At 48.0% G+C, this 25,777-nt stretch overlaps 1 protein-coding gene across 4 annotated transcripts in view; it reads left to right on the top strand.

Annotated features, from left to right (window-relative positions):
* Positions 1 to 25,777, top strand: part of ASTN2 (astrotactin 2) — a 694,556-nt gene that overhangs the window by 553,128 nt on the left and 115,651 nt on the right. For all 4 annotated transcript variants that reach the window (XM_081150627.1, XM_081150626.1, XM_081150624.1 and 1 more), the window contains 2 exons: positions 18,106 to 18,239; positions 19,734 to 19,882. In XM_081150627.1, the coding sequence (XP_081006753.1) occupies positions 18,106 to 18,239; positions 19,734 to 19,882 (283 nt within the window). The remainder of the gene's footprint in view (positions 1 to 18,105; positions 18,240 to 19,733; positions 19,883 to 25,777) is intronic.

Raw genomic sequence — 25,777 nt, 5'->3', positions numbered from 1 at the left:
CTACCAGGTTCCATAAGAGAGACGAGACACACAGACGTAGCAAATGCAAATGTTTTTGCATGTCAGAGGTCAGGGCGGTCGTGGGGTTTTTGTTTTTTTGGTGTGTGTTTATTTTGTTTCGTTTTTACCGCATGGGACATTGAATTCAGTTAGCAAACGTAATAAAGAAGAGAACGGCTGAATGTCTTTCCCATGTACTTTTAAAAATAACAACCATTTACTGAGCGCTTCAGTTGGACCAGGAGCTCAGCTCAAGCTCTTTTCGTACGTAGCTCACTGAATCCTCTCATCAACCCCACGTGGTGGGTTCTGTCACCATCTTTCTTTTCCCATGAGGAAAAGTGAGGCTCGGAGAAGTTCAGTCCCTTTGCCTCAAGGTCCTACCAAGAGGAACTGGTGGAGCCAGGGTTTGACCTGGACACCTGAGCTTTTTCTCACTTGGCCACACACTCTCTCTGTTGGCCACCTCCCTTCAACTTTGTAAATCAAGTATAATAAACAGAAGTCTAATGTGTACTGTTGACGCTATCACTGCACTATATTGCCTTCTCCATCTACTGTCTTCATGTCTTTAGTTAATGGCCACAGTTTTTGAAAAATCGACTATCTCCTGCTCTCTGCCTTGAGTCACCCGCATTCATTCCAGGGTTGGTTCCCTCCATCCAATGGACATATAATGGGTTCTCCTCATTTGTCACAAATGACTTTACCTATGTTTTGATAGTGTTTTCTATCTCAGTTCTTACAATCCTGAAAACAATAAGACATCTTTGATACCTCTCATTTCGTCCTGTCTGCACCCACCCCCCCAACACGACAACCCATTAACAAATCCTACAGATTTTTCTTCTTAAGAATTTCTCAGATAGGTTCGCTTTTACCCAGTCTAGTCCAAGTCTTGCCTGGACTAGTGCTAGAGCCTCCTAACTGGCTCACAATGAACCTTGCCCCCTCTAATCCAGCCTTTTCCTTGATAGCCAGAGAGATATTTTCAAAACTGAAACTTGCTCACATCACTTTCCAGATTAAAATCCTTAACTGGCCTCCCATTGCTCTTAGGCTCAAGACCAAGGTGTTTACAGTGACCTACAAGGGGCTGCTTGGACCGGCCCCGCCAACACCTTAAGACTCACCCCTTCTCCCCTCCTGGCTTGTTGTGCTCTAGCCACAGTGATCTTCCAGTCCCTGGAAGCAATGTCTTTTATCATTCCAGAGAGCCTTTGCTCATGCTGTTCCCTCTGCTCAGATTGTCCTGCCCTTCCACTCGCTCCTGTCCACCGAGTTCGCTGCTCCTCCCCTACCGGATCCCTGAGGCTTCTAGATGTGATCAGATCCCCCGTGTGCTCGTTTACTTCCTTTCTTGAATCTTTTCTTTCTTCCATAGCAGTTACCATAGTTTCTAATGACGCTTTCATGTTTTGTAATTGTCTGATTAATGGGTCTCCTCTTTCTCCCTCGTCCACATTTTGTTATTTTCCTTAATGATGACAGTGGCTCTTCTGAGGAAGGAAGCGCGGGTGGGCTCAGGGATGCCTCACGCAGGCATCCAAACCCTCTCTGCTTCTCTGTATTTTCAATCCTCCCCCAAGGATATGTTTATTGATTTTAGAGAGAGGGGAAGGGGAAGAGAAAGGGAGAGAGGGGGAGAGAGAAACATTGATCGGCTGCCTCCTATATGTGCCCTGACCGGAGATCAAACCTGCAACCTCCGGGTGTGCCCTGACCAGGAATCGAACCCACGACCTTTCCGTGTACAGGACGATGCTCCAGCCCACCGAGCCACACCATCCAGGGCTCGTCTACTTCTTGATTCTTTTCTACCGCGCCTTGCAAAGGGTATGAACGTTCTCAGCTTGCTCAGTGACCCCTGAGCATCCTGGTTGACTCACTTTCAGAATATCCTTCCTTATATCGAGTCAAAATATTTTCCTATTCATTAGGGGGCAAAGTCCACTGAACCAGGTTCTGGACATACTTTTTGCTCAGCTTTGTACCAACAGCTTTTAGTATAGTGCCTGGTGCATTGTAGACATTCAGGAAATCTATTTTTGAGAATAAATGAGTGGATGAGTGATATGCTTACATGTTGCTTTCCCATATACTTGCTGCCTTAATCCTTTCAATAAGCCCGAGAAGGTTTCAATGTCTATCTTCATTATACAGATAAGGAAACAGAGGTTCCCAAAGGGTAGGCACCACCCTCTGGAACCACACAGGGCTAACAAATGTCAGAGCCAGGCCTGGAACCCCTTTTCCAGCTGTCCCATAACCACGCATTTGTCACGCAACCATCATTTATCCGAGGAAGTCCCGCAAAGACAGCCCCAGCCAGGGCAGAGCTGCGCTTCCAGGAACAGAGGGAGCTGCTGGCCCCGACCCTGCTGGAGCCCGGCCCCGCTCACAGGGGCTCTTCTTGGGCCATTAGGCAACTCCGGTCAGCAGCGATGCCGAGGGCCCAGAGAGACTCCACAAACAACCCGACTCTCCGTCTGTCTCTCTAGTCTCGGGAGGGAGACAGTCCTTCCAGATGTCCTCGCCGTGCGCAGGGAGAGCAGCGTGAGCCTGTACCCGCGCCGCCCGTCGGCCCGGGCGAGCCTGCGCTGGCCAGCAGCCAGGCCTTCCTAGCATTTCCCAGCAGAGTGGGTCCAGCCAGAAGTGCGTGTCCCGGGAGGAGGGGAAAGCCTCGAGGAAAGCGGCTTCTCCGGGTTCTATGCGTTTCTTTGCATTTTTAGCTTCCTCTCCAAATTTTCCCATTTGGGGGAGCACTCACTGTCAAGCCCCTGGATCTTCAGCTACCCAGCCACCAAACAACTGAGTGTAGAAAAGCATGACATAGAGGAAGGTAGGGAAAAGAGTGTGATGAACCTCCACGTACCTGCCCCCTTCTAGTTTCAACCGAGGTCAACTCACACCAAGCTGGCGTCGCCTGCTCTCGTCTCAAACATTATATAATTTTACGTGTAAAAGCGCAGGTTTGTATTTCTAAAAGGTAAGGACTCAGAACAATTCCTCATTACCTTTACCATGTTCTCCAAACTAACAAGTCCTCTGTACCATACTTTGCGAGAGCCTGTGTTTGAACACCCCCAGTTAGCAGCTTGCTCAGTGACCCCTAGGCAGCCTGCTCTCACCACGAGAACATCCTCTGTTACCCTCAGTCAGATATGTTCCTCTACATTTCCCATTCTTTTTGTGTCTCCTTCCACCCATCAACACTGTACTGAAACAGTCTTATCTATTGACTTGCAGAGAGAGCACATGTCTTGGAATCCGAGAAATGAGGGTTCAGATATCAGCTTTGCCTCAAAATCCCTGTGCGCCTTCGGACACGTTACTTACATTTTTCAGTTTCTGTTTTCTCATCAGTAAAATGGGATTAATAGTGTCTGCCCTTTGGGATTGTTTTGTAAATGAACTAAGACAATCCACGTAAGGCGCTTGGTAACAATACTTGGCCCATAGAAGCAGCTCAGTAAAAGGTAGTCCTCTCTCCTGGTTCTAAGTCTTTCAGGTACTTGAAGACACGTTGGGTTTTGGTTGGACTTTTCTTCTGGTCAACATCCCCAGTTCCTTCAATAGGTTTCATCACGTGGGTCTGCCTCTTGCTTGATGGAGTCTCATCCCAACCCTCCTGCTTGTCCCAGCCTCTGAAAGAGCTCCAGTAGGTCGGTGTTCTCCTTGATGATGTGTGACTCATAACGAGAAGGCAGAGTGCACACAGACTGCGCACCTGCCCACAGAATTAAAGGTGGACTCCAGGTCTCTTGCTTCCAGACTCTAGGGTTTGTCCTGGATCACAGTAGCTTCTATCTTCAGTGCACATAGTAGGTATTCAAAACATAACTTTTGCAAGGCTACAGGAAACGGGAGCTTAGGAGAAATCTCTTATCAATGTCATGTACTGGTAGTTACGGAAGCAGGGTTCAAGCACAGGCTTTCCTGGTTTCATAGCCCCTGGTCTCACCCTGTAAGTGATAGTGATGACCTCATGGCTGACTCCTTTCTGTACACTGTGACATGGGCGAGCCGTTCTAGGAGCAAGGAGCCTCTCTTGGATTCTGGATCCCTTCCTGTCACTCTCTTTCCGTTCACCTTCCCTTGACAGTAAAGCTTCTTGCTGTTCCCACCTCCTAGTCATGCCTCAGCCTCTTGGAAGCTGAGTTCTGCCCCACCATTGAATTAGAGTTCTTGTCTCAAAAATCATCAAAGACCTTCTCTTAACTCAATCCAAAATCCTTTCTTCAACCTTTGATTAGGAGTATCAATCCACTCTTAAGGGAGCTGAGGCTTGGCCTCTTCAACTTCAGCTTGCCCAACCTGAATATTTCCCAGAAATCATTGCTTCCCTTCAAATAATGAGGGGGGATACCCTGGAAAGAGGGTGGTAGCTGCTCGGAGGTGGGCAAGAACACATTCGTGAGGCTCTGGCCATCCCTCCACAGTGCTTCTCCCGGAGTTGTTGTTTCTCAAATGCACAGAGACCCATTTTGAATAGAGTTAGAGAAAATGGAGATATGGACATATACCTATTGGTAGGTGTATTGACATATAGTAAGTCCTCACTCTACATCATCAGTAGGTTCTGTGACGTTAAACAAAATAATGGACAGTCAAACCAATTTTACCCTAGTCGGTTGGATATAAACAGAAGTTCCTGTGGCATCTCAACATTATAACAAAAAGGAGTTGAACAAAATGACGTTATCCGAGCACCTGCTATACATAATACATATATTTATATATACATAGGCTTATTTACTTTTTTATTTTCAGAAGGTTATTAGTTACATTTAAGATAAACAGATTTATTAGTGGGATTTTGAAACTGTCGGGTTTTAGTGAGATGTCATGTACAGGGCCCACGTTTTGGAGTCAACCAGACACAGATTTGAATTCCAGGTGTCATGCTCACCTGCGGGATGTCACCGCACAGGTGACTTGGCCGGCCTGAACTCCATTTTCTTACCTGTAAGGTGGAGATATTAAGTCCCGCTTTCTAGGATGGTTCTGGATGTTACATAGGATGAAAGTCGTAAAGAAAGGAGGCACGAGAGGCAGGAAGACCTAGACTTACATTCTCATTTTGCCACATAACGTGGAGATACAACTTAATTACGCCTTGAGGATAACACAGTTTATGTTCAGCTACATGGATTCTGTGTGAAAAGCACTTAGCAATGCCCAGTAGGACTGAAAACCCGGTCAGTGTGAGCTGTGGTCCGTTCCCTCACCTTCCTCACCGTCCCTCTCTTTCCTTTGCCTCCGTTTCTCTTCTGTTCCTGCTCTTGCTTCTGGTTAAAGCATCGGGCACAGAGCCGCACACAGTAAATAGTAATTGCCTTACCCTTGGGCAGCCAGTGATTAAAAAATGAAAAGGGTAGTCAGTTCACAGAAACTTACCCAAAAGCAAAGAATCTTGTCTCTGACAGTTGGTTCTAATGATACAGTTTCCCCCACTGGAAAAAATTAAAAATGATAAAAATAATTGCGAGCATAGATATGTCTAGAATTGCTTCTGTCTATACATAATCATAAATAATGACTTGATTGTGTTCATCAGTGTGATTCCATCTAGAGAACACCCAAGTTCAGGGCTTGGTCAACAGTCTTTTAATTATCAAATATATGTATATGTGTGGATACACATACAGACCCAGCATTACTTTATAAACGATCCTCAGGACGTTCTGTATTGATGTAGGTATTAATACATCCCCGTTTGACACACGTGGAAAGTGAGACAGAGAGAGCTGAGGTCACTTCTCTCAGTTTGCTTAGCGATAGCACTAACATGTGAACCCAGGGATTTGGTTCCAAAGCCCATACTCTTAACCTCCCTGCTGTGCCATCCCTCCAGCGTGTGCACCATCCTTTGCTGGCTGAAGGGATCTAGACTTCTTGTGTCCATCTTGCCATAATGGAGGTGTGGCTACAGTGAAACTAGAAATGGAAATCTCCCTTTTCACAACCTCTTCAGCCAAATACCTAAGGCTCCCTTTCAGAGGCAAAGATAAGCTCAGTCTGGTCTAGACTAAGCATGTCCCCTCCTGTCCTCTGACCTTTCTTTTCCTGCCCCCGCCCACAGGCCCAACCGTGGAAGCCCCACCAGCTGGAGAGACTGCCTCCCTCAGACGCCTCCTGGGGGAAAATGGTGTACTGGAAAGTTGAGGTCACCAGTGGCCACCGGAGGGAAATTTCGCAGTCCTTTATTCAGAACTCACCATTAACTAAAGTCAGCATTTAGCAACATAAGCTCCCCAGTCTTGGACTAATCCTCCACTTGAAACCTTCCCACCCGCCTCTCATCTCCAGATGTTCTCACCACAGGGGAGAGGAGTTGCTATCTCAAAGGGCAACAGGCCTTAAAAAGACAGGTCTTGTCTACTGGGTGGGGCTGGGATCCCTGGCTAAAGTCTTTCTTCAGGAAAAGCACACGAGTTCTATCCAGGTCTCCCCTTCCAGGACTGAGTGGGCCAGAAACAATAACAACGCCTTGAAGAAGACAGGCTCTGAGAGGAGGAGCCATCCTCTGAGGAACTTGGATTTGTGCAAGACTAAGAAGCCCTTGGCAGTTCAAGGTCACAGGGCAAGATGCCTTGGAAAGATGACTCACAATTAGATGGATGAGGCTACTGATATGGCCGTGTCTTCTCCCTGGAGTTGTAACTGATGTTTCCTATTGCTCATAATTGGCCTGCTATTCATCACTTTCATTATTGCTATCAGCTCAGTGACAGGCAGGACAAATGGTCTGGAGATAGTCTGGAGCAACGTAAGCACAATCTATTGCTCTGATGACTGAGTGGGTCTACTTAGGATGACATAGCAGGGACATCCAGAGAGCTCCCCATCTTCTACTCCTCAGAGTTTACCCCTATCCGCGCTACCCCTTCTGATGCAACAGACATTTACGGAGCACCTACTTTGAGTCAGGTCTTGTGCAAGGAGCTTATGATTCAATAAGGCAAAGAACTCCAAGTTCAGGGGAGAGAAGGGACATCCAAGTAAATAATTCAATAAGATATTGTAGTTCACTACCAGATGTGTTTCCCAAGGTGCAATGGGGGCCTTAAATCCTGCTGGGAAGTCGGGAAAGGGTTTCCAGAAACGATTGCAGTCGTAGTGGGTCTTAAAGCACTAGTAGGATTCAATCAGAGGCAGAACGCAGGGAAGGCGTTCTGAGCCCAGGGAAACCACACGCAAAGACGCAGTGGCGTGAAAGTTTGTTTCCCGTCTGGTCAGTGACAAGTGGCTCAATGTAGCTGGTATGTGGGGCTGGGGCTGACTGTGGAGGGTGGGGTGGGTATGAGGCTGGGGAGGTTTTTAGGCACCACTGCATGAGGGGCCCCATGTGCTAGGCTAAGAAGTAGAATGTTTATACTTGTATTAGCCAAAGTTTTTAGTGGTAAAAAACAAACACTGAAACATTCTAAGCAAAAAGAAGGGAGAAATTATTATAACGAGGTAGGGATTCTTCATGTAATTCAAGGGCAGAAGGTACAGCTGAGCTGCCAGGATGCAGGGAGCCACTCTTAAGAGTAACCCTGGAGCCTGTCACCTCTGCTGCTCCCTGCACTTAAGTTCTCTTTCTCTCCCTCCTCCCCATCTCCCCCTCTTTTTCTCTCCCTCTCTCTCCCCTTTTCTGGTCTCCATGCATGGGCTGTTCTCAGGAGTGATGTTAGCAACTGGCAGGAGCATGGCACAGGTTAAGAGCATAGAATTAACCCAGGGCTCTGGGCAGAGGAGAAATCTTCCATGCCAAGGCCAACATGGGGTGAAGGAACAGAGAGAGGTGCAACAGATTAAGGTTCTTAAGTTAATTAACTTTTGATAGACTGATTGATTAATCAATTACTGGACCCCGACTCTATGTCAGGCACTAGGGATTAAATAGTAAACAAAGCAGACAGGGCCCCAACCTCAATTTGTACACTGTCTATTAGGAGAAACAGATGAGCAGTGAAATAGACAATAAAGTAGAAGATGGTAAACTAAGGTTTATTATAATGAAAGGTGGGGGAGATGTGTTCTAAAGGAAGGGGTCTGTCCCAGCTTTAGAGGGTTAGGGAAGGACATCTGCAGGAGGTGGTCTGTCTCCCAGCTGAGAGTTGATGGATTAATCCTTGGGGAAATTATTGGGTGGGGAGGAGTGATACAGGAGAGGAAATAGCATATAAAAGGCTAGAGGTGAGAAAGCATGGCTGGAGAGCAGAGTATAAAAAGGGTATTGGCAAGAGGTGATGCAGGAGGGAGAAGCAGAGGGAGATTTGGAGGGCCTGACATTAGATCAAAGGCATCCAGAGGACTCATAGCCGTCGAGTGAGAAGTGGCAGAAGTCTGTGGCCAGACAGGCCAATCACGGTGGTCACAGATCATCAGTGCGACCCAGCCACCTGTGCTGGCTGCCTGGAGAAGATTCTGCCTAAAATCTGGACTAACAAAGCCTGGAGAAGGCCCTGCAGAGCGCCAGACCCCCACATGCCATGTGGGGGGGAAATTCCAAGGACAAGTGTATTTGGGAAATGCTGTGTTTTATACATGACCTTCCTAGGGCCTCCTGGTGCCATTAGCATAGGAATGGCCCTGAAAGTTCCATGTGGAATAACTGACTTGGTTTTGTTTGATCTAGTCTTTTTAAAATTTATTTGACCACAGAGACAACCTTCTTCACTCCGCCCCCAATTTTTTGGAACTCGAATCAGTTAATATCCCCTTGAAGTCATGTCCCTGAAGACACACTTTGGAGAGCTGTTATGGAGACTAAGGACTTGGGGACTGAGCAGAGCAAGGTTAACTGGTCACCTGTCTCACCCTGAGAACATGTCATGCACCTCAACTCCCACCTGTGTTCAGTTTGTAGGAAAAAGGACCAGGGTGAAGAAGAAGATTCAGCTTTTGGAATCAGACTTGGGTTCGAATCCTAACTCGGAGTCATCCTGGGTTCCTGACGTAGTTCAAGTCAGCTGCTCACAGGAGCCCCAAGCTTTTCTAAATTTTAACTTTTTCCAAGATCCCATGGAGTCAATGCAACCTAACATCCAGGCTTCCGATGAGGATTACACTAATTCATAGCAGTGAAGGCTTTAGGCTTTGGAATTCGAAGAAATTGAGTTTGAATTTTGCTCTGGGAAATACTGGTTATGTGACACAGGGAAGGGACCCAAACGTACCAAGGCCACAGTCTCATCCTCTGTATAATGGGAGTGACAGGAGGACCCAATTCCTGGTGTTGCTGTGGAAGCACATAGACTCTCTTCATGGCAAACACTGAGCTCTGCGCCTGGCATATACATGCTCAGAAATGCTCACTGTTATTGTTAATGCATTAAAACCTAGCACTTTGTCTTCTACATGAGGCCGATGGGAGCTGAAATACTGGGTGAACTGACAAGACAAATAGCTCCTTGCCTGGGGATCATATAACCTATCATCTTGTGTCTGTACATCTTCTGAAACAGACAGCTGACAGAGCCCCATGCAGGAGTGTCTCAGTGGGCTGTGTATTTATTTCTCTAATATTTTTTCATTAGCAGAGGTAAGTGTGGCAAGAGGTGGGGGGGTTTGGCTGGCTCTAAATGTCTTCCCCCTGTCACCCAGATTAACAAGCTGTTCTGTCAGGCTCTCATCATTCAGGGGAGAATGGCTGGAGGAGCCAAGTTCGTCCTGACAGGGGAAATTAGGTGTCATTTTTGTGATTTATAGAGCCCAAGATCAAGCTGCACAATTGCTCATATAGGAAATGGGCCCCTGCCAGTTAGTCCTTCAGTGTATGGCCTTGCAGTGGGGGGGCGGGGTGTTGACTCAGAGGCTGAAAGTGGGGGCTGAGGCAAGGGAGGTCAGGAGGCAAAGCTTGGGCTTGGAGTCAGAGACCCTCTGCTCTACTGCATTCTTTCTGGGGGACCCCAGGCCAGTATCCTCTACTCTCCGACCCTACACTTGCTCATCTGAGAGGAGTACCGCAGACAGAAGAGTCGCTGCTGCACAGGCTGCTGGGAGGCTTATAGGAACTAATAGACAGGCTCCCTACCACCAGGCCTAGAATCAGGAGATGCCAAGGAGTGTGTCATCTCTTCTTGCCACTCCTCCCTTTCCTCAGACACCATCGCTGGTATGCTTGTCATCTGTGTGGCCTCCTCTACAGAGAGGATGTTAGCTGGCATGAGTTTTTTAAATAGACTTTATTTTTTTAGAGACATTTTAGGTTCCAGGCAAAATTGAGTTTATTTGTTTTTTTTAAAAAATGCTTTATTAAAGTATAGTTGGCATACGATAGTATATTAGTATCAGATGTGCAACATAGTGTTTTGACTGTTTTATAGTGTAGGATGTGAAATAAAGGAAGAAAGAAAGGAAGGGGGGGAGAGAGAGAGGCAGTTCCCCTCCCTGAGTTAGACTCCGCCACTATCTGCTATCTCTTAACTGCCACTGATGCTCCAAAAAAAATATGTCAAAGTAGTCAACCCCGTTTATTTAAAAACATTGAGTGGTCAGGCCCGGCTGGTGTGGCTCAGCGGTCGAGCATCGACCTAGGATCCAGGAGCTGTCAGTTCGATTCCCGGTCAGGGCACAGGCCCGGGTTGCGGGCTCGATCCCCAGCAGGGGGCGTGCAGGAGGCAGCCCATCGATGACCCTCATCATTGATGTTTCTCTCTCTCTTTCTCTCTCTGCCCTTCCTCTCTCTGAAATCAACAAACATATAGAAAAAAAAATGGAGTGTCCTGTACCTAGTTCTTACTTGCTCCCCCCTCCCGCCACCACTGAACACACGCTGAGCCTCCTCCATCACCAGCATCCCACCCAGAGCGTGTTGCAGTTGATGAAGCCACAATGACGCATCACTGTCACTCACAGTGCGCAGTTTACTCGAAGGTTCACGCTTGGTGTGCATTCTGTGAGTTGTGGCAAGTGTGTAATGACGAATCCATCATAATGGTGCCATACGTCACCGCCCTAAAATCCTTTGTGCTCCACCTGTTCATCCCTCCCTTCCCCCAGCCCTGGCCACCCTCTGATCCTTTTACTGTCTCCATGGTTTTGCTGGGCGGGAATTTTTAAAGGGTTCCAGGCAGTGTATCTAAGATGGGAGGTTTTACAGAGGATGTGAAAACGGTGGGCAGCTTTGAGAAAAAGCAAAACCCAGGACATACCAGAACGTATGTGATCAGAACCAGCAATGCTCTGGACTAGTGTCCAAGTTGAAGAAATTACAGGTGACAGTAAGGCCCAGAGAGGGTGAGGGACTTTCAGAGGTCACACAGCAAGTTAGTCAGATGTTTGCGTTCCCTGAGATTCTCCTATCTCAGTCATTCTGCTTTTTTCATGCTCTCTCTCCTCTTCTTTTGGGATTATATTCGCTCTGTGGCTTCTATTATATTGAGCCATGTGAAATTGCTGACATTTGACGTACAAAAACCGCAGTTACCGATGGCGTTTTCATTGGTCCGTTCCCATCAGCACAGTGAAAAATTGCAATGTATGCCAAAGGTGGGGGAATCAAGAGTGTAAATAACGTTTTCAAAGAATGGATCGTCTCTGTCAGAGTGTTTATTTGGAGGTTTCGTATTTCAGAGCACAGGCTCCACACCCAGATCAAATTCAGAGCCTGGGTTCAAATCCCAGCTGTGCCACTTACTAGCTCTATGACCCTGGGCACAAATGTAAAAAGGACATAATAACCATACTTACCTCACAGGCTGTTGGGAAAATTAAATGAGGTAATACATTTTTTAACTTTTTAACTCGGTGATTTTGAACAGGCTTTCTGCCCTTCTGAACCTCAGTTTCCATATCTGTAAAATGGGGATGGTATCAGCAGGATCTGCCTCATAAGGCTATTGGCAGGGTTTAATGAGATAATCTGTGAAAGTGCTTAGCACACCCTCATTAATGTTATTATGGTGTTTCGTATCCACCAGCACAGCTGATTCGTGGCTTAAACCCAGGTCCAAAGATAGGTGACCTCATGCAGTGAATGTTAGTTGACATGAAAATCTTGCTTTGTTTCTGCCAGATTCTTGTGGTGTAAACCTGGGCAAGTCCCTTCCCCTCTTTGGGCCTCTGTCTGGAAGTTGTGAGGCCAGTATCACCTTTCAGGATTCTTCTAGATCTGAAATGACAGGGACCTGTGACAATGAGTATGCATTTATGCACTTGAGAGCCCCGCCAGCTCCTGGGATATGCATGAGCTTGAAGTTCTTACTTCCCTTTGCCCAGCTGCTCCTCGGATGCTACCTCCTCCAAGCAGCCTTTCAGGATTGTTCCGAGGTGCATTACCTGCTGTTTCAGCTACTTATTGCTATGCAATCTCCCGAATCCATTAAAACAGCAATGATCATTTCATTATTTTCCGATCATGCTGGGGGCTGAGGGGGCTGAGCTGGGCAGGTCTTACTCAGCTCTCTCATGTGGTTGCAGTCAGCTGGTGGCCATGGCTGGAGTCATCTCAAAAGCTTCCCCACTCACATGTCCACCAGATGACCTGGCTGTTGGCTAGGACGTCGGCTGGGTCTGCTGGCTGGATTACCTACATGTGGCCTCTCCATGTGGCCTGAACTTCCTCTCAGCATGGTGCTTGGGTTCAAAGAACAGGCATCCCCAGAGACATGTGGAAGCTGCCAGTGTCATAAGGTCTGGACCCAAACATTGAAGTGGCAGTACTTTTTTTTTTTTTTTGGTCCAGCAATCATAGAGCCCAGACTCAAGGGGATGGACCCTGGATCCCACCTCATGATGAGAGAAATGCCAAAGATACTTAGGGTTATGTTTTAAAGTCCCCACACCTGCCTTCCTGCTCTGTTTGGGAATAAGCCTATTAACATTACCCGCTTCTCTCCCCAAATGGGCTCTCACACATGCTGCTTAATTATGTGGTCATTAGTTTATAACAAGATAACTAGTTCATCTCCTCTCTGTCAGGGCACATCAGCATTTCTTATTCCATCCCAAAGAATGGGGCTCCAGCCCCTGGTCTCCAGCTCCTATAGCTACCAGGGACATGAGTGATTACATCTCCTGCAGCCACCACTCCGGGGCATGCTGCTGACTGATGGTAATGGCCCAGATAGGCCCTACCCCAGAGGTCTAGGCTACGTGGCCTCTGGGGAAGCACTGCTGTGATGTCCTCCTCAGTCCTTCCTGTGTGCATCATCCCAGTTCCTCCTAACTCATCAAACACGTGGTCAGCACGGGCTTAGGAATCAGTGTCCCTACAAAGCGAGAGGGCCAGCCACTCTCCCCTCCTCCCATTTCTCTCTAGGGTCCTTGGAGCATCTTATTTTAAACCTTCAAACACTTTCTTGGCAAAAACTATCAACCCACTCTCCAGAGCAGTAATCTCAAGTATCTTCAAAAGGCATTCTACCTCTGTAGCCCACCCCGGACCCTATTTCAATGGCTTCCTGGAAATTTAGTCTTTTTATGGTGACCAATTGCTTTTCTGTCATCCTTTTTGCTGGGAGAGAAAAGCAACGGCAAGTACACAGGTTTAATCCATGGCAGAGCATCCTATGACATGGCTCTGGAATTCAGCATGTATTTTGGGCCCATACTATATGTTGACTCATGTCTGGAGCTGGGGACATGGTGATAAATCAATATATTACCTTGGCCTGAAAGAGTTAACAGTATGATAAACAAGAAGGACCCATCAACAGGAAACATTACAAGGAAATCTGAAATGGGCAAAAATGGAATGAGAGGAGGGAGAGTCAAAATCTCCCGAGTGTGGCTGGGTCCCGGTGGACAGGACGTTTCCTGGCGTTCAGCAAGGAGCAATTGTGGAGAACCGGCTTGTAGACCAGAGGCGGAGCTGAAAAAAGGCTTAGTATGAAACAGTGCATCACTCCAAGGAGGCGGTTTGTGCCGGATCACAGAGTGGGCACCGTGGGGAGAAGACAGGAGACGAGCCCCAGGATGAGCAAGAAAGGACTTTGAAAATTAAGATAAAGAATCGGAGGTATTGCCCAGACGGTGGCGGGACTTTCAAAGGGGCCCAAGCGGTAATGTTTTAGAATGTGCTGGGAAAGATGACCTTGGAGCTGGAAGGCCAGTCCAGAGGCTGTGACGAATGCCTAGAGAAGAGGCATTTCTGACCTGTACCAGGGAGACAGCCTGGGAGCAGGGAAGAGAAGGTGGTTTTGAGACATGCTATGAGAAGAGGGATAAGCCCAGGTTGACCCTCCGTTATTGGCTGGAGGTACCGCGTTGATGGGGGTGATGCTCACTGACATTGGGGATGCAAGTAATCTTGGGGAAGAAAGGATCACGCGCGCACACACACACACACACACACACACAGACACACACATTTTCTTTACTTTTAATCATTTATATATGGGTTTGTTTCACTCAACATTCCTGTGAACTTTTAATTCAATTCAACAAATACTGACTGACTTATGTTATCTGTAAGATACTGTGTTAGGCACTAACATAGTAAAAAGGTGATGATTATTTTGTCTCTAGAAGGTCTTTCACCTCAATTGTGATGGATTTGGCAGCTCTAAGACCAATCTTGCGTGGATAACAAAATCCATTAAGCCTTGAGTGAGGACTTCAGGCCATCGTTCCGATCATACAGACCAGAACCATCTTAGTATCAAAAATAACAGACTTGGTGTCAAGCCCTGAGTATAATTTTCAGTGTAAAATACACAGTTACCGTAAGTATAGAGTGTGGAATTTAATTCATGGGCTTGGTGACATTCTATATAGATGGCCCCAACTATCTTAATCAAATGTGGATGTTGACTTGAATCTTAAGATTCCTAAGACATTGTTAAAATTCTTAAGAGCTGGGAGGGCCACTTCCTTTGTATCCTCACAGCCCGTTGTGAGTTATTACTTCATAGCACTTGAACCATATTAATTGTAATTGTGTTTGTCTTCACCATTAAGCTATGAGCCCTTTGAAGTCAGCGACCGGGGCTTTTCATCTCCTTCCTCAGCATTTACGCAGCACGTGGTTTGGAGTGAGTGTTTATTAAACTTAATTAAACCTTCAAAAATCTATCTTCTGTGTCCTCATTTTGCAGATGGGGAAATTGAGGCTTCAAGAGAGGACTGATTTATGCAAGTTCAAATAGGGAAGTAACAATAGAATGAAAAATAAATCCCAGTTTATTTGGATTGCTTAACATTTTTGTGGCCGTCTTCTCCTCCCGCCCGCCTCGGTTTGCTAGTTCATTAGCCAGAAGTTGGAAGCATTTATAAGTAGTGGCAACGAGAACGTTCTTTGTTATGAAAACCAATGGCCATGCAAATATAGCCCTTAGCCCTGTATTAAGTACAGGATTTGTTTCTTAAGTCCCTTCACTGACTCAAAAGCCAGGAGTCAACAATGGCTCCAGTGTAAGGTTTCAGTGCCTCAGAGAACACACACAGAGGCGCACAAACAATGCATCCGCACGTGATCAGGCCGAGCAGCTGAAAAGGATGTTTTGGATGAAATCTTGGCTTGTACCGTTCCTGTGCGACCTGGGAAAGTCGAAGGTGCCAGGATTCGGATGGACTCCAGTTCACGGCCTCGCTCCTCTGCTCTTCTGTGAATGGACGCGACACCCATCTCCAGGGACAACTCTGAGAATTAAAAGGAGGAAGAGTCGTTTCGTCACAAAGTTGCTCTGTTGCCTTGGCCCAGCCAGCCAGTCTCTCTGAGCCACGATATCTGCTTGGGTAAAAATGCATTAGATGAGATGATTTGCAGAGTCCCTGGAAGCTGGAGCGTGCTGCGCCTCTCCTCCCCTGAGAGCTCACTGGATTCGGGATGGAGTGTTGCAAGGCCTGAAGGCGTCAGGGAAGAGCGAGCCTTCGCTGACACAGCGCTGGCCTCTGCTGCCTTTTCGGGGACCCCCGTTTGATGTAGGCCTTTTATCAGGGCGCGTTTGCGCTCTGTCCAGGGTTTGCCTGGCCACTGCGCAGGTCCCTTTTCTGTCCAGTGGATGTGGAGAAGCACAGACAGGATTTCTTCCCAAGAGCTGCTTGGATGGTGAAACTCACCAAGTCCAGAGAGATTTTCTGTTCTGTTTTCCACAAGCTCAAGTGACTGTTGATTACAGAACACACACACACGCGCACGCGCACCCGCGCCTGCGTGCGTGCCGCAAAAACAAAAACACACACAAACAAAACAGGATGTTCCCTCTCCTCCCCTCGCTGGAGTCTAAGGCAGCCTCTTACCATCTGCGTCACTTTCACCCGTGGCCCTGGATTGCACCATTATGGTAATTAAGCCCTTCCTGCTGGCGGGAGATGTTAGAGGATCCTGAGCCCTGAGCCTGGCGCATGTTAATTTCAGTGAGGGGGAACCTGCAAGTGGGGGGAGAAAACAGTCTGTCAGTCAGCAGGACTTCATGCCGTCCCATCTGGTCTCGGGCCTGCTGAGAGTGCCCCCTCAGATGCCGGTAGGAGAACAGACATTTGTTCCCAGCCTAGTTTCTGACGTGTAGCAGGCACAATGTTACTGCTATGTGCCGGATCCTGGCTCGCATACCTGATATGCAAACATTGGGTGGGGTATATTTACACTAAAAAAAAAAAAAAGCTGTTATTTACCTGAAATTCAAATTGAACTGGGCGTCCTATTTTTATTGACTAAATCTGGCATCCCTACTTGTGGGGTTAATCTACCGCCCTGCATGGTTAAATAGAAAAGACCTGAGTTTAGGAGTCTCAGAGGTCTGGGCTGGGATTCTACCTCCACCATGTGCTTGCTGTGTGATCTTGGGAAAATTGCTTCACTGCTCTGATTCCTGGTTCTTTTAACTGTGAATGAGGATTGTGCCATCTGTATCTCAGGACTGTTGTGAAGGTTACATTTTTAATGCCTTGAAACACCTTACTCTGTGTAATTAAGTGCTCTGTGAACATTCGCTTTTATTAAAATTATTTTTTTAATATGTTTGGTTCACTGTTCTTAATTCAAGGGAAATGAGATCATTTGTGCATACCCTGGGAAAGGACGTGGGTAAGAATATACGGTAAAAATAATTAGAGCCTCCTAATCAGAGGCACTGGGAGAAATGTGACAGGGGCTTACGCACTAGCATCCTTGTACACACCTTCTTCTAGCTCTGTGCTCTGGGTAGCCAAGGAGGCAGACCCCAGAGCCACCTTACACAGCGCAGGATGGAAATAGCGACGCCTTGGTAATCAAGTGTCCGTGATTATAGGCAGTGTGGAGCTTTCATTTACAAAGTGCACAGAAAGTTAAAAAAAGGAAGGAAGGGAGGCAGGGAGGGAGGGGAGGGACATTGTTTGTTACCTTGCAAAGGTGTAAGAGATCAACATTCTCTGGAAGCCCTAAGTTTTAAAAAGAGCTGTGAAACCTTCTGATTCCCCAGTGCCTGAAATGTCAGAGACTACCTAGTCGCAAAGCCAAAAATATTTACTGCCTGACCCTTTACAGAAACTATTTGCTGCCTCCTGAATTAGAGCGCATTCCCGGGAGCGGAAACTCACACCGCTGGTGGAAATGTCGGTGGTTTCAGGAAGGTGGATGGCGGCGTGGAAAGGGGTGTCGGACGAGTGGTGCTGGATGAATCTGGGCAGGTGGGCAGGAGCCAGAGTAAGGAGTTTAGACTTTATCTTGAGGGCCACGGGGGAGCCTCTGAAGGTTACTGAGCAGGGGAGTTAGACTCCTACACAAAGCAGCGCAGCAGGGTGTTTAAGAAGACAGGGCCTGGAGCCAGAATGCCTTGGAGCAGGTCCCAGCGCCTTCTCTTACTAGCTTTGAATCTCAGGCAAGTTACCTCCTCTATGCCTCAGTTTTCCAGTTTGCAGATGGGAAATAATGATAATTATCTTCATGCATACCTATCGTGTGCAGTGGTGAAGAGGAAGTGAGTTGAGGCAGGTACAGTGCCAGGCCCAGAGGAGGTCCTCAATGGATCCCATCCTGATGGTCCTTCTGGCCGCTGGGTAGAGAAAGGCTCCGAGTGGGAACACCTGGTGGTAGAGTGCTAGGTGGGGGTTTAGGCACCAGGGGGTGCCCTGTGCCTGCGAGGGTTGCTGCTAAATTTTGGCCGGGGACTATCACGGCCGTTGGTATCTTCACTTTCAACCTCCCCACCACGGCCATCATCTTCTCTTCTGTCTCCTTTCTCGCAGGCCTTCAGGAGCGCGCTGATGAGCTCCTACTGGTGCTCAGGGAAAGGGGACGTGATCGATGACTGGTGCAGGTGTGACCTCAGCGCCTTCGATGCCAGTGGGCTCCCCAACTGCAGCCCCCTCCCACAGCCGGTGTACGTATGTATGGCCCCTCCGCCTTGGCCACCCCTCTCCATGGGCACACACTCCAGCCCTGGCAGTCCAGGCCATGATTTGCTTCTGTTCCCAGGGGCCTGCCTCCTTTAAGAAAGCGGGGAGCTTGGGCAGGGTAGACACTGATCTTGCAGGCCCCCGCTGTTTTAATGATGTCCCTCGGTCCATCATTGCTTCCTTGACTCCTCCACTCAGCAAAGGTTCACTGGGCACCGACTACCATGTGCCGTTAGTGCCTGTGTGGGACTCTGGGGATACTGAGATGAAGAAGGTATAGAGCCTTTTCTAAGAAAGTTCATTTTATTCATTCATTCCATAAGTAATTTTTGAACACCTGCCCTGTGTCAGACACTGGGGAATTTATCAATCAATGAATCAGGCACAGTCTGTGCACTTAGGGAGCTGACCGTTTAGTGAGGGGAACAAATGTCAAAGCAAAAACAGGAAAGTAAGATATAGTGAAAACAGTTAAGTAATGAAAATATGAAAGAAAAATAAAGAGATGCTAATAGAAAGAGTAATTTGGGGATGCTTTAGTTGGAGGGGAGGGAGGGAGTCAGGGAAGCCTGGATGGGAGGCAAGAGTCACGTTTCAGAAGGAAGAGCCTGTGTGAGAGCCTGGACTTGGGAATCCACGCCCAGGGGGCGGAGGAAGGGCACCTGCAGGAGGAGTGCGATCGAGAGGGAGGGCGGTGTGGGGAGCCCTGCAGAGCTGGGCAGGGGCCCGCCGTGGGAACCAGAGCCCCGTAACACCCCTCTGTGGGGTGAGTGGAATTGCGTTGCAAGATGGTCCTTAAAGAGGTAGTGTGGTGTGGTGGAAAGACAGAAAGAAACTGGGCTAAGGACAGACAAACCTACCGTATGGTTCTGTCCCCAAGTGGCTATGTGACTTGGTGCAAATCATTTCCCTTTTCTGGGCCTTACTTTTCCCATCTGTCAAATGGGAGAATGCCACTTTCCTCTCTCTAAAGACCCTTCAATCATTCTGTTATTGTTATTATTATTTATTATTATTATTTTGCTCCATAAAAGCATTTCTCAGGATTCCTGACCTCTGTGAGGGTGTATTGATTTAAGGATGTTAAAGAGAGGGATTGAAAATGGCAGAGAGATTGAAAGCTACGGTGTTTGAAAGTGCCGCCAATTGATCTCACAGCGAGGCATCATTAAGAATATAATTTAAATAAATAGAAAGCCAATCAACTGCCCGTGAGCACACGCTGTGTGCTTGGCTTGATTTACCGGATTCCACATTGATTCTGAAAGGTAGCTCTTCTTAGCCCCATTTTACAGACAAGGAAACGGAGGCTGAAAGAAGCCTCAAGAATTGCCTAAGTTCACACAAGGTGGTGGCGGAGGGTTGAATTAGGGTTTGAACCCAGGCTGAGGCCTGTGCTTTTCATCTTGACACACGCAGACTCTTTGGGGGTTCATGCTGGCTGGCAAACAAACGCCCTTGCCTGTCACCCCCTCTAGGCTGCGGCTGTCCCCAACCGTGGAGCCCTCCAGCACCGTGGTCTCCTTGGAGTGGGTGGACGTTCAGCCGGCCATCGGGACCAAGGTCTCTGACTATATTCTGCAGCACAAGAAAGTGGAAGAGTACACGGAGACGGACCTCTACACGGGTGAGTGGAAGCCCACGGCCGGCCTCGCGGAGGGCCGTGTCACGGAGGAGGGAGGCTGGGCGTTTCTGCTGCCTTTGGGGACTCCGCATCATCTGACCCGAGAGGGCACTGGGAGGTTTCGTTGTTTGGTGGTTGCCACCTGGCTCCCACGCCTGTGTGCTCTTGTGTATGATTTCATAAGGGAAAGATAGCAGATTGTAGTTGGAAAGTTCCGATTCTCTGAGTTGGATCCTCAAAGCCACATATCAAGTGGCTAGTTAATGCAGAAGGGGATCTGACCTTTCCTGGAGGTCATCTCTGGGACTGAGATAAAGAGATTCAAGCAGTTGCCTTATCTAGTGAGACGTGCTGAGATAGTTGTCCTTAGTGCTGTGTAAGAGGAGTTTAGAAGAGATTCAGACATGCAGGAGAAGAGCAAAGTGTTACACATATTTGGTTGTACCTGAGAGTGCTCTCTGAGTTCTTCTAAAAAAGTCTGACCCAGCTGAGAAGCTATATCATCCTGGAGGTTGGGTCTGTCCCAGCAGGTCTGGCTTTAGAGCAGGTTGGGAGCCTGGGTCCGTGGGAGCTGGCCTTGAGCCTGGGCCCATGAGGGCAGGCCTGGTGCTGGGGTGTCAGGGGCCTGGGACCATGGGAACTGGCCCGGTGCTGAGTTGGGTGTAAAGCCTGGGTCTATGGTAGTCAGCCTGTGTTGGGCCCAGCCAGGAGCCTGGGTTTGAGGGTGCTTGTCTGGAACCTGGGTTTACAGAAGCTGATTAGGAGACTAGGCCACAAGGGCCGCCTGAGGCCATGGGAGCTGGATAGCACTGGGGTAGGTTAGGGGCCTGGGTCTCCGGCAGTCCACTGGGAACCTGGTGCTGCGAGAGCCAGCAGCAACTGGGGTGAGCAGGGACCCGGGTTCACAGAAGCCTACACTTTGTCGGAGCCACCTACAGCCGTGGGGGTCAGCCTGGTGCTGGGGTGGGGCTGCTGTGGGGTCCTCGGCGAAGTCAGATAATCACTTCTCTCTCCTCCCACAGGGAGAGTTTCTCTCTCTGCACTGGGCTGCCCCCGGCTTGGGGAGGGGTATGGGAGTAATGTGAATCCATCTTTCCTACCCTCCTCAGTGCATCTTTTCTTATTTCTGTGGTTTACCCAGGTGCTATAACCCTTCACCTATAAACCTTAGTTCTTGTGAAGGTATTTTGGGGCATGGATTGTGGTTCAAGTGGATTTTTCTGGGGCATGGTGGGATGGAGGAGGGGAATGAGTGCTCGAAATTCCTGTGGCACCATTTAGCTAATATCACCCTCTGAATGATTTCCAACCTTGTTTTGTGATCAAATAAGTGAATCCCAGAGAGGTGTGTGACTGTCCCAAATTCCCACAACCCGTGCAGGTCGAGCCGGGCTTTACAACCCAGCCTGTCGTGCTCCCAGCTCAGTGCTCATTCTATGTAACATCTTGCTTAAGGGTAGAAGACTGAATGCTAGCTTGCCGAGAGGTTTCCATTCTGTTTTGTTTCCATTAGAAATGACTATTTAATGTTCTGTGTCTATTGAAATGACTGTATGGTTTATGTCTCTGAGTTTGTTTATATGGTAAATTTCATGGATGGATTTTCAAATGACGAAGAGCCTTGCACTCCTGGAATGAGGAAACCCCACCTGGCCACGATGCCTTATCTTTTTTGTATATTGTTGGACTTGATGTGTTAAAACTTGCTTAAGCATTTTTGCATCTGTGTTCATGAGGGATTCTGCCCTGTAGTTTACTCTTCTTGTAACGCCTTTGTCTCTTTTGCTATCAGATTATTTTGGCCTCACAAAATGAATTGCAAAAAGAAAAAAGATTTACAGTTGTTCATATGGAAAAAATAATACAGTAATTAATAAACAGTAATACAAGAATAAGCTCTATGTTTCATGTGCTCACAACTGTAAACTTACTTTTGCCCCACTCGGTATTTTTGAACTGTTTTGGGGCACAGTTTCTTGGATACAGTTTGATTCTTTTGGGTCTTGCTTTTAAGATTTGTTAGGTAGAAGCAGAGCAGTGTTTAGTCTAGGGCTAATTACTCCTAATACGGAGGCAACACCCTTCTCTGTGCTCTCTACAATGGCCCGTGAATTATGAGGTTTTCCAATGTGGCTGGTGGAACAGGAACTGATTCTGGCCCCTGTATGAGCAATGGGCGCTGCTCCATCTAAACCTCCGAGGTTGGTAGGTTCCTCACATACATTCATCAGTCACGGTTCTGCTGAATATTGAAAGGGGACCCTCCACAGATCTCTCTAATTTTCTATCTGTACAGCTCTCTCCCCTCCATTACTCTACCCTGTAAACTCCAGTCCCTCGAGTCGCCCCGGGCGGAAAACTCTGTCTTCTCAGTTAAGAAAATCTGCCAGGCATCCTGCTCCCTGGAATCTCTCTAAAGACAGAAATCTGAGGAAATTTTAGGGCTCAGGTAATTTGTTTCCCATCATCCAGGATCGCTGTCCTTTGTTGCTGGAGTTCCAGTTTGAAAACTTGTTTTATGTACATTTATTGTTTTAAGTTTTCTTAATGTGTTAAGCAGTAGGGTAAATAAATCTAGTCCCCATTTTTCCGTCTAGTCTAGAAATGGACACCCAAGATTCTTCCTCTTGATAGTCCAAAAAAGCAGTTCCTCTGATCCAAGAGTTCCTTTGTGGGGGGAAGGGGGGGACAGATAAAACTGATTTCTTTTGAGTTACTTGGCCTGGAGTCACCTCCCACAGATATCACCCCTTCTTCCTGCTGCCATTCAGAAGCCTGAAGGTAATGACGTAGGTAATGACCTATGAAGGTAATGACCTGTGCCTCCATCTGCACAGGTTTTTTAATCCTTCCTCGTACAGCTTTCATTCAGCCCTTTATGCAGTATTTCAGTGGGCAGCTGTGTTTAAAGAAACAAGAAAACGCCTCTTGTGTCTTTATCACTTGGGATCCTCCCACAGTGCCTGACATACATAGATGTTCATTGTTCACGGAACTGAACTGTGTCTGGGCAGGCATATGCGCGTCTTAACTTTTTAATTGTGGCATGAATTCCTTGAGTGCTTTGTGGCCTTATGGGATCTTATGTAGTTTTAGAGTCTAGCCGAGCACATAGTAGGCCTTCCAAAATGCCATGACTGATTGATGATGTAGAAGATTTCAGGTGGGGTATGAAACAAGATCCCATCTCTTTGCTCTTGTGCCACCTTTACAACCGCTCAACCATCTGGAAGTGGATCCCGGCCCAAATGCGAAGATTTCAGTTCCTGTGATTGAGTTGTTTGCTTGGAACATGTAAGCCTGATGCAGGGGTATGGACCTCAGAAAACTAGGCTTCTGCTTTCTGTCCCCACTGCACCTCACTGAGAAATCTAGGGCCAGTCAACACCTTTCTGAGGTCTCAGTCTCCCTCCCTGTGGAACAGGGAAGACACCACCTATTCACAGGCTACTTTGAAAGTCAAATGTAGCACAGTTCTTGGCACATAGCAGTGACTAATACAATTTAATTGCGTCTCATTTTCATGAATTAGAAAAAAAATGAAAAGGAAAATTAAATGTTAGGAAGTAAACAACAAAATAAGGTTTAAGACTTACTTTGGATAGAGAATGGGGATTACTCACACATTTGGCCAGGTGAGGCCAGAACAGGGAGATGTGGTCGTTGTCTTTGATCTCTCTGGATTTTTGCTGGCAGACGAATGCTGTGCTGGAATTGTTATTTATTCGTGAGCTCGTGTGTGTGTGTGTGTGCACAGAGATGCATGCATACACACAATCTCTCCCTCTCTCTCTCCCACTCATACACACACACGCATACACACATACACAAACACACACTTTATGGCTGCCATCTGTCCGACACCCGTTTGAACTGGCTGTTGAGATGCTTCCTCTGTTGCCCTGTATCCTTCCTCTGCCCCCAACTCCTTGGTTTGGTGCCCACTTTATCTCCTTCAGAGAAACCATTGCTCTGTTGGTTCTGGGACTCTATTGGGAAATCCAAACACAAACAGCCTCCTGTTCCAGCTGTTTTGAGCAGAACGAAGCTTGTTTTTTTGGGGGGGGGGGTGGCTGAATTCCCCGCATGCTAATCTGTCATCAATATTAAAAACAGACGTTTGGTTCTTCTGCATGGCCTCATCGGAGCAACTGGCACGGGTCTCAGCCTCTTGGGCCGGGGTAGACACAGGGGGGTGGGGCTCAGAAGGGGGCTGAGGCACAAGGAGACTTAATGACTCCAAATCTGTTTGACCTATAAGGCTGAGGAAGGGGAGGGACTTGTCCAGAGGTTACACACATGATGGTTTGGTGGTAGAGTCGGAGCTAGAAGAGGGGCTTTGGTTTCTAGACCTGCTCTCCCCTCCAAGTCCAAACTTCTTTCCACCAGTCCTGTTGCCCCTGATGTGATTTGCTCTGGTTGAGCATAAAGCAAGAGGCAGATGGAAATTAGGGGACAGGAAGGGGTCTCTAGCCACCTGATGCCAGCTGGAGTGCTCTGACCTTATAGGGAATGTAGCCCTTCAGATGCCTTATTTTTTTTGTCATCAGAGCTTCTATGTATGCCAGCTTCCTAGAACCTTCAAACCCAGAGTGGAAGGACCTTGGGGATGGAGGTCAGTTTCTTCATTGTAAAGATCAGAAGAGTGGAGACAGGAATGGGAAGGGTCTCACCCAGGGTCATGATCTCCCACTGCACTCTGCTGCATCTTATTTTATCGTCTGCTGGGTTTTTCTTTAACCTTTTAAAAATCAGAGACTTCTGTCTTTCACCATGGGATTCCCAGCTTTAGCTTGTTTGGTTCAGGGCTGGGAGGCCAGCTGGCCCTGTTGGCCCTCACCGAGGCAGCAGGCCCTCCCCACCATCCCCCCACACCTCCTCACGAAAGGCAGCAACATCTGGAGCTGGTCAGTGCCCCTGTCTGTCCTGGCATCTGGGAGCCTGACGGTCTGCTCCCCAGATGATCAGCACCAGGCTCTCCTCCTGCCAACTCTCAACTCGTGTCTCTCTTTCTTCCTTTCTCTACCCTTTCCTGACTCTCCGCTTTTTCTTTCTTTTTGCATCTCCTCTTTATATCTTTGTCGGTCTCTTCTTTGGTGATTTCCATTCCATGTCACCTTCTGCCCCTGTGGCAGCCTGTCTTTTCCCGTGTTTGTCTCTCCAAGCTGGCTCAGGTAGAAGCTGCTCATCTGGACTCATCTGGATCTGGGTCAAGAGTAATGTCCCAAATGATCAGAAGATGTCTCTGTCCACCCAGCCCCACTTTATAGCCTCTCTCTCCCTGTCTGCATGAACTCTAATCTACCACTGAAAAGACATGCCCCCCCCCATGCCCACCATCCCATCTTAGCCCTTAGACGGAGGACCTCCTCAAGTAAAGGGGAGAAATTAGGTGTCGGGGATAACTTAAGGTGAAGGACAGCAAGACCCCACATCCCCCCGGCTGCTGAGAGGATGGTGGCAGCCACCGCCGAGAGGGAGCAGGGCCTTTGGAGCTGCGTGTGAAACCCTGTGGCAGCTCCGCTGGCTCCTCAGGCAGCACGGGCCACGGTGAGCCACACGCTTCGTCCAGGAAGCCAGAGGGGCCCTCGCCCGCCTGCTGTCTGCCTGCCCTGGACCAGCTTGCGGGAGGTGATGTCATTGGAGGCCGGGCCCCACTCCCTCGGCCAGAGTGGAGGGGGGTGGTGAGGAAAATATGTTTTACAGGGTGAGGTACAAACCGACATGACTGCACACATCTGGAACTGATATTAGGCCCTCAGAAAATGTTTCTGTCACTCCAGCTGCTCCTCGGGTGAGAGGTTTCTAGAGTCAAGGGCCTCCAAAGGGAAAAGGAACTTGGAGGGTCTTAATTCTCTCCATTCGCCACGCCACCCAGCCTGCCTTCCATCTCACAGA

This window comes from Miniopterus schreibersii (genome assembly GCF_964146895.1).
Source record: "Miniopterus schreibersii genome assembly, chromosome: 11".
In the NCBI taxonomy this organism is placed as follows: domain Eukaryota; kingdom Metazoa; phylum Chordata; class Mammalia; order Chiroptera; family Miniopteridae; genus Miniopterus; species Miniopterus schreibersii.
The sequence above is the reverse complement of the archived record's forward strand: the minus strand, read 5'-3'. Positions and strand labels throughout refer to the sequence as shown.